Source organism: Cololabis saira, chromosome 21, assembly GCF_033807715.1.
Source record: "Cololabis saira isolate AMF1-May2022 chromosome 21, fColSai1.1, whole genome shotgun sequence".
NCBI classification, from domain to species: Eukaryota; Metazoa; Chordata; class Actinopteri; order Beloniformes; family Belonidae; genus Cololabis; species Cololabis saira.
The window spans coordinates 29,222,474-29,230,766 of NC_084607.1; the positions used below are offsets into that span (position 1 = coordinate 29,222,474).

The 8,293-nt window shown below is 42.2% G+C and overlaps 1 protein-coding gene across 1 annotated transcript; it reads left to right on the plus strand.

Moving 5' to 3' along the window:
• The first annotated feature begins 1,205 nt into the window (after positions 1–1,205).
• Positions 1,206–8,031, plus strand: LOC133422240 (WW domain-binding protein 11). Its single transcript, XM_061712189.1, has 12 exons — positions 1,206–1,371; positions 1,907–1,993; positions 2,118–2,149; positions 2,240–2,333; positions 2,465–2,661; positions 3,017–3,150; positions 3,253–3,419; positions 3,513–3,731; positions 4,295–4,420; positions 4,513–4,791; positions 4,886–5,071; positions 6,865–8,031. Exons 2-12 carry the CDS (start codon positions 1,930–1,932, stop codon positions 7,488–7,490), a joined length of 2,124 nt encoding a protein of 707 aa, XP_061568173.1. The 5' UTR covers positions 1,206–1,371; positions 1,907–1,929; the 3' UTR covers positions 7,491–8,031.
• Positions 8,032–8,293: the final 262 nt, after the last annotated feature.

An 8,293-nucleotide genomic window follows, 5' to 3' on the forward strand; every position in this document is an offset into this window, starting at 1 on the left:
ACTGTTAAACTACATGAATAGAATCATTGCGAAGAGGGACAGAGGGACATTTTACAATCTCGTTTTCTGTAGCCCAACCCACAGTATGGTGCTCAGGTGAGAAATAAGACCACAGAACAAGCCTCCCCCCAGGAGAGAAACCTTTCAAGTTTTCTGTTTCGTCTCTGGTAAAGTTGCTCAAGACACATTACTCTGCCATCTCATCTGACCTGCTGTCGGATAAAATTGGAGGACTCAGAACCCAGAAAGAAATGCAGTAGTTTTAAAAACTTAACAATTAATCAACAAGTCAATTGACCTTTGCCAGTTTCAATTTTAATCATCCATCTATACTTCTGTTCAAATGAACAACCAACATCCCTCGGAGCTTAACAAGTTAAAAAGGAAATGTACTTGGTCATTACCTGCTCAGTAAAGTTTGATCTTATCTTATCTCTAGTCCAACATCCTCTGATTCCACCTCATCATCTTTGTTCATCTATAAACTGACAACCTCTTTCTGCAGATTCTGCCAGAAAGCTCCATCCTCCACTTCCTTCCTCAGAGATCGGCAGCTCAAACACCTGCCTATATCAGTAGTCTGATGTTTTTATTGATAAAAGCACTTCAATGCAACATGAAATGAAATAGACCTTCGTAGGTGGGGGGGTTACAAATGTCAGATTGCACTCCGGTGAATCCGGAAAGGTAGAGATGATATTCAAATCATACTACACCTAATTAATCATACTACAGATTAGTAGGCCTCCTACAGAAGTACAGTACATTTACTTAAACTTAACTGGAATAATAATTCAGTTACTGTTTTTAGTAATTTTCCACCACTGGTCATAGTAAAAGTATGATTCATGTTTAAAGCAGTGCTTCGATAATATTATTGTTATTATTTCATTTTTTTCTACAGTGATTATGGCTACCATATTATTCTCTTTGATAATGAAAAAATAAAAGTTCAAGTTGTGTTTTCTGCCGTCCACTTATTGTAGTTACTCATTATGACCACTAGAGGTCGACACGTGCATAATAACAAGACACGCGTATAATATGCTTTCATGAGCACGCTATGAATACGAAATGCAGATGTATAAAATTATTTTTTTATTGAAATAAAAGTATAAATATTCATTTATACTCCAAAATGTATTGAAATAACAATGTTTTATTTTTTTTATTTTAACTTCCTGACGTCATTTCCGCTCTCGCCAGGGCAGTAAACATGGCGGCCGACGGAGCCCTTGTGTGCATTCAATCTTGAAACTCTGAATTTTTATGTTCAGGACAAGAGGAGGAAACACGGTTTTCTGCTATTTACATATCTACGGGCGCCTGTGAAGGTTGCTGCGCTCTCCGCGCTGTTTTCTGGTTTAAAAGGTAAAGTTTGAGGCGATCTGCAGCGCTGCTGTTGGCGCTAACGCGGCCTGGCCACTGGTGCATGCCAGCGTTACCAGCTAGTTGGCAAATCAGCCGATAAAAATGATCTAAATGAGAGATGTAAGGCAGATAAGATTTTTCTTATGGCGTTTATTATCCTCACAATTTGACATCTCAGAATCTAATGGGTTAAAGCTGGTTAGAAGGTAGCTGTCAACTTTGTTCACCTGTTAGCTCACGGTGGCTAACTGTCACGCTCATCATCTTGTTGTTAACTTTATATTTCCACATTGTTACAAGATAAACCTGCACGAACGTCCATAATGTGTATTATTGTTCTGGCTGATAAATACTATTATTATTGCCCTTATTATAACGTTGTTGTACCTACTAACCCCCTCTAAATTACTTGAAAACCTTTTATTAAAATTAGGTCGGTTTCGAGAATCAAATACTGGCAAAGATCTGTGTCTTACATTAACTTTGAGTTTGTATGATTTTAAAAGTGTCCATTTGTCATGTTGATACCTGACAGGGTGAAGGAGAATCTCTGCAAAGATGGGGAGACGTTCAACCTCCTCCACCAAGAGTGGGAAATTCATGAATCCCACCGACCAGGCCAGTGAGTACCGAGCTCTTCATGAAGTCTGTCCACCCGGCCTTGACCTGCTGAGAAGAAGTATTATCAGTATTCTGCTGGACATGTGTAAGAATGATAACTTCTGTGTTCTTGTTTCACCTTGCAGGAAAGGAGGCCAGGAAGAGGGAGTTGAAAAAGGTACTTGTACTGTTAAAAGTGTATTTTCCCAGATTTTACACTAATAATACATTAATAACATCTTGCTTCATTTGTGAATGCGTCCACCAGAACAAGAAGCAGAGGATGATGGTGAGAGCAGCGGTGCTGAAGATGAAGGACCCCCGACAGATCATCAGAGACATGGAGAAGCTGGATGAAATGGGTGAGTGTTTGGAGTTGATATATATATCTTTTTACCAATCCTTAGACAAAAAAAACCCAATAGTTTTTTAAAATGTTCTGCAGTAGTGGCTGTTCTTCTAATGAATAACATTAATATAACTTTATATACAGAGTTTAACCCTGTTCAGCAGCCCTTGCTGAATGAGAAGGTATTAAGAGACAAGAGGAAGAAGTTACGCGAGACATTTGAACGCATCATCCGCCTCTACGAGCGAGAGAATCCTGACACCTACAAGGAGCTGCGCAAACTGGAACTGGACTATGAGACCAAACGAGGGCAGCTGGCCCTTTATTTTGATTCAGTCAAGGTGTGTTTTCATGTTTGAATCGATGTATCGTGTTTCAAGTTGTGTATGAGTGGATACGTGTTTTAATTAAACATGCGTTAGATGTACTTTTACATAAAGCTCCTATTTGGTCTGGTGAAGAAATCCATTTCAATATAAAGGTTTTGTTTAATCTCAATTCACATACTTGAAACATTGTCTTGAAAATCTGGAAATTGCTGATTGGAAAATTCAGGAATGTTCATTTAATCAGACTTATTTTGAATGTATTTCAATGATGTTTTCCTCCCGGACTTAATATTCTAGTTTATTTACGTTATTTAGTCTTAGCAGTGTCTTTACTCACTCTAATATTGCAGTGTGTGCTCTTTTCCAGAATGCTGAATCAGTGGAGGTTGATAGTATCCCTTTACCTGACATGCCTCACGCCCCGTCCAACATCCTCATCCAGGACATCCCATTGCCGGGGGCTCAGCCTCCTTCTATTTTAAAGAAGAACTCCACTTTTGGGTAAATTTAGTATATTAAATGTTTTTGGACCTGAAGTCGGTAGGTGATGATGCAAAGAGTTTCCGTGCTGATGAGGTGATGTTGTCCTTCTCTATATTTTAGAAAAGGAGCTTTGACCGCATCGTCTAGACCGGCTGTGATAACAGTGCCAGGTGTCCCACGCTTGCCTCCGGGGAGGAAGCCCCCGGGGCCTCCACCCGGCCCCCCACCTCCACAGGTCCTGGCGCTGTACGGGATTCCTGCTCGACGAACTTTTGGTTCAGATGCAGGTAACGCATGCACTCAGTTTCCAATCAATTTGACTCTCCACTTTTCTACCTGTCGCCCATTATCTTTTATTTATGTATTTTTTCCCTGAACAGAGCCTTCCATTCCTGGTTTGGAACGTGAGCTAGGAATGGATTTTGGAAGAGACCGGGACAGTGGTAGTGACAGCGACAGAGATCGGGACGATGTGGATGATGACGATGACAGTGACTCTCAGGAGGACAGTGAAGAAGAAAGAGAGGAAGGAGCCGATGCCAAACTGAGAGCACGTGTAGACGATAAGAGAGAAGATGACAGAAATGAAAGACATTCAAGTCAGTGTGTCACAAGCCCTATGGCATGTTTATGCATCATTTCTGAACTTTATACTTTACATGCTCTTGGTTTTGTCCTTTTTAGTAGTTTCATTTTGGATAAGATAAGATAGTCCTTTATTACTCCCTCAGTGGGGAAACTCACATGTTAGCAGCCGTACACTTAACACACACACACACACACACACACACACACACACACACATGCAGGGATGGAGGTAAAAAAGTAAAAGATATATATAATTACAAGATATAGACAGTATATACATTGCGGTGGAAATAAAAAATAGTGCGAAGGGGAAAAAAAGAACAGTGCAAAAAAAGCAGGTAGAATGAGTGTGAGGTAGAAAGACAGATATTGCATAGATATGCCACATTCTAGATAACTGGGTTAACTTTTGAATTATATTATTTTACTCTTCTTTTGGACTGTTGTGCCATTTTTATCTGGCAAATGTTTTGGCACTCTTGAGCATCTTTAATCAATTTATGAATTGGATGTACATATCACATATTTTGTTAACTCATTATTGTATTTCTGAATGTGTTGATGTCTACTGCAGGTCGTAGTGTACGTTTTGCAGACATGCCTGCAGAAGCAGGACAAGATGGAAAAAGAAAGAAAAAAAGACTTGTGAAGAAGACCAAGGCCATTACTCCTCTGCAGGCTATGATGTTAAGGATGGCAGGTACTGTTGTGTGCTTATGTCACTGCAGCATAGCTCTCACACTGTATTATCTAGTCTGTTAATGATGATGCATGCCATCGTTTTTCATCCAGGTCAGTCTATTCCCGAGGAGGAGGAAGAGGAGGTGGAAGAAGAGTACACGGATGAATCTGACACCTCTGACACTGAGGACAAAGGGCCACCGGGCGACACTCAGGCCAGTGTTATGGCCAGCCAGCGTATGCCCCCTCCGGCTGGGCCTGTGGTCCAGCAAGGACCTCCACCTTTGCAAGGTCCTCCAATGACCGGGCCTCCCCCGATGGGTCCACCCCCAGGTCCTCCCATGAGGCCTCCTGGTCCTCCCTCGGGCCCGCCCCCTGGTCCCCCACCAGGTTTGTTACATTTATTAGAAGTATTGGTGTTTCAGTTCATCGTGTATGGGGTGATTTCTTCAGAATATGAAGTTAATAAATGTGTTTCCATTAGGTGCTCCTCCATTCCTGAGGCCTCCTGGTATGCCTGCAGGAATAAGGGGTCCAGTGCCTCGTCTTCTTCCTCCTGGTCCTCCACCCGGTCGACCACCTGGTCCTCCACCAGGTCCCCCTCCCGGCCTCCCGCCAGGCCCTCCCCCACGGGGACCTCCTCCAAGGCTGCCCCCTCCTGCACCTCCAGGTTGGTACAGTGGCAGAGACAAAAATAACAATAATAATAATGCAAACCTTCTGGAATTAGGATTTTTCCTGCATTCATTTGATTCAAAATGCGTTAAAATCTTTATCCATGTCACAATATTCTGTATAATATAATAACACATAAACAGTTGTATGTGTTGAAGGAGTTTTTTGCTGGTTGAAGCTGCTTTGGCAGCAGTGATGTAAAAAATGCTTTTAGTAGCTCTGGTTCTGGACTGTTACAGCATCTAGGAGGAGTAGTTTAAGGCACTTCTTCTAAAACACGTTTGTAAGTTATTTTGTGTGAACGGGTTGCCTGATTCCACACAGCTCCTCGGGGGTTTAGGTCTGCAGTTTGACCGCAAAGTTTGATTGTTTTTTTTCTGAGGCCATTCTGTTATAGATTTACTGGGATCATGCTTGGCGTAAATCTCCTGGTGCATCACCCAACTACTGCCACCCTGACATTATACTGTAAACTATTTTAGCACACTTAAGCCTGAATTATGGTTCTGCGTTAAATCAATGCAGAGCCTACGCCATAGGGTACGCGGCTACGCGGGAATCTCTCCGTAGCCTACGCCATAGCCTGACGTGCACCTCCCAAAAAATGTAACTACGCTTCGAAGCGACGCAGACCCAACGCAGACCAAGAGGGCTGTGATTGGTTCGCTTGGAAGCAACGCATTTCCGGTTCCGGTTCGTGAAGCAGTAGTGAACTTTCAGAAATCAGTCCTTTCAGCGCTCTTTTCTTCGTATGTGTGTGTGGTTTTGGATTTGTTAGTTGTCCTTATCTCTTTGATTCACTGTGACTGGAAAAGCCGGAAACTAAACAAAGTATCAACTAGCGCTCTGGGGGGGTATTGCATCGCGGCGGAATGGAGTAACAGAGAAGTAGGGTTCACGACGGCGTCACGGCAACGGCGTATGCTCTGCATTGGTTTAACGCAGAACCTTAAATCAGGCTTTAGGAATTCCTGTTCTCCTCAAGTGTTTCCAAGCCCAGAGGCAGCAGAACAAGCCTCGAGCGTGATGGTCCCTCCACCATACTTCATTATTGAGATGAAGCTTTGGTGGTGGTTGGCTGTCGTTTTGCACCAGAGGTGTTGTGCTCAGTATACTTCTCAAACAGTCTGATTTCTGTTTCACCCCTCCAGGATCTTCACAGTTAATCAAAGTTATTTAGCAAAATTTACATGTGCAGCAGTGTCTGTTGTAGAGCAGCAGCAACCTTTAACCATGAGCACCCTGTCTGTTCACTGAATTAAACATTGGTAGATTTGAGAACAGAGATGTTTTAATATTATCTTTAAGCCTTTAACTTAAGTATGAAATCTATGGGTTCAGTTTTAACTCTAGCACTTTCAATGTATAATAAGTGTCTTCAGTGCAGTCACACATTATGTATTTCTGAACGTTAATGGTTTAAGCACCTCTGGGTTTTTTTAAATTGTAAACATCTGAATTCCAATGGTTCAAGTAGTTTTTTTTGACACTGTAAATGTTTTATTTTTAAGTCTTCATAGTTGTCTAAAGCAAGCCAAAGATGCAAGAGAATTTTGTTATTTAAAGTATCCATAATGGCCCGGTTTCCCAGATCAGTTAAGTAGTTCTTAACAGCGAAAGACTTCTTTCACAGGCTCCTTAAGATGGTTTGAAAGAAGTCTTTCGCTGTTAAGAACTACTTAACTGATCTTGGAAACCGGGCCAATGTCTTTTCATAATATTTAGTTTTGAATTAAAGTCTTTCATAAATTCCTTGTTAAAATATATCTGTTTGGTGATTCCTTGCAGGTATCCCACCTCCTCCGCCGAGAGCAGGGGGCCCTCCACGCCCTCTCGCTCCACCACTCTCCCTGTTTCCTCCACCCATCAACTCCAATGTGCTCAGTGCTCCACCCAGCATTGTCCAGAGGCAGAAAGGCCCGGGATCCGGTCCCGATGTTTCTCAGAACAGCATGCCACCCCCAGCCATACCCATGCGACCGGGTGTCATGCAGATGCCTCCTCCCCCCGGAACGGCAGCTGCGAATCCCGCCACCATCGAGAAGCGCGCCAACATCACTTCTGTCACAGCTGCTGGAGGCGGCTTGGCAGCAGGTGGAGCCGGTGGCGCTACCATCTCTGCCAAACCTCAAATTATCAATCCCAAAGCAGAAGTCACCCGCTTTGTGCCCACGGCACTGAGGGTACGAAGGGACAAGATGCCAGGACCGACTGCTGGGTCCCTGGAGAAAGCAGGGGGAGGAAGGAGGGGAGATGACGGTTTGGGACCGGGCCAGTGGCAGAAACAGCAAGCAGCTGCAACCACGATGGGATTGCCCAACGCAGTCCAAATGGGTGCCGTGTCCCAGTCTAACATGAAGACTAAAGACCAGGTTTATGAAGCCTTTATGAGAGAAATGGAGGGACTCCTCTGAGACTGAGAATGTCGCTGGATGTAATGGTTTTCCATGGGGCTCTGTGAATAACGAGTATATTCCTTATGTGTTTTATGTGCCGAGTTATAGAAGTAGCAGTTTTCAGTTTCTCTCTAGCAAAGGACAGGCTGCTACACCTTCAACACTGGCTTCAGCTGGCTTTTCTACATTTGTGTCAGGCTGCTTTTTTTCACAGAAAATGTGAATTTGAAAAAGGTAAATGTCAGTATATATGTTAATTAAAAAATGTTTAATTGGCCGATGTTTCTCAAGAAGACTGAACACTATGCTCTGTGCAGAAGTGTGTTGTGGGTGTTTTTTTTTATATATATAACTCAGCAACCCTGTTTTTTTTCTTCAACCAAACTGTATGTCACTAGGCCATAAAAAGCATTCAGTGTTTGTTTTTTTTCGGTGACATATTTAGATTATCAAATAAAATATAAATGAAAACAGCATTTAGAATGTTTTCTTGAGCAGAGAAAAATCCATGTTTGAGACTGGTGGATCCGAAATAAATACTTCAATTTTTGTAACTTTATCTATCTTCATGTTTCAAATTCAAAACACTTTATTAGTCCCCCAAAGGGAAATTAGTTGTTGCAATAGTCATGATTTCAGTCTCCTCAAAATCCTTGTAGAATTGTAAAATTGGTTTGATTCACCGCACTAGTCGGCACACATTACTTTTGTAATACTGTATATTGAACCGGTCTTTGTACATTTTGACCGTATAGATTTTTTTTTTTTTAACACTAGAAATACAACTTTTATCCATTTGCCATTTAAAGAAAGAGAAATTT

Bases quoted from the DNA above. Each gene is read 5' to 3' on its own strand.
- LOC133422240 (XM_061712189.1), top strand. From the start codon at position 1,930: ATGGGGAGACGTTCAACCTCCTCCACCAAGAGTGGGAAATTCATGAAT. The intron at 2,150-2,239 runs GTACTTGTACTG...TGCGTCCACCAG, and splicing joins GGAAGAGGGAGTTGAAAAAG to AACAAGAAGCAGAGGATGAT. The intron at 4,421-4,512 runs GTACTGTTGTGT...TTTTTCATCCAG, and splicing joins TATGATGTTAAGGATGGCAG to GTCAGTCTATTCCCGAGGAG.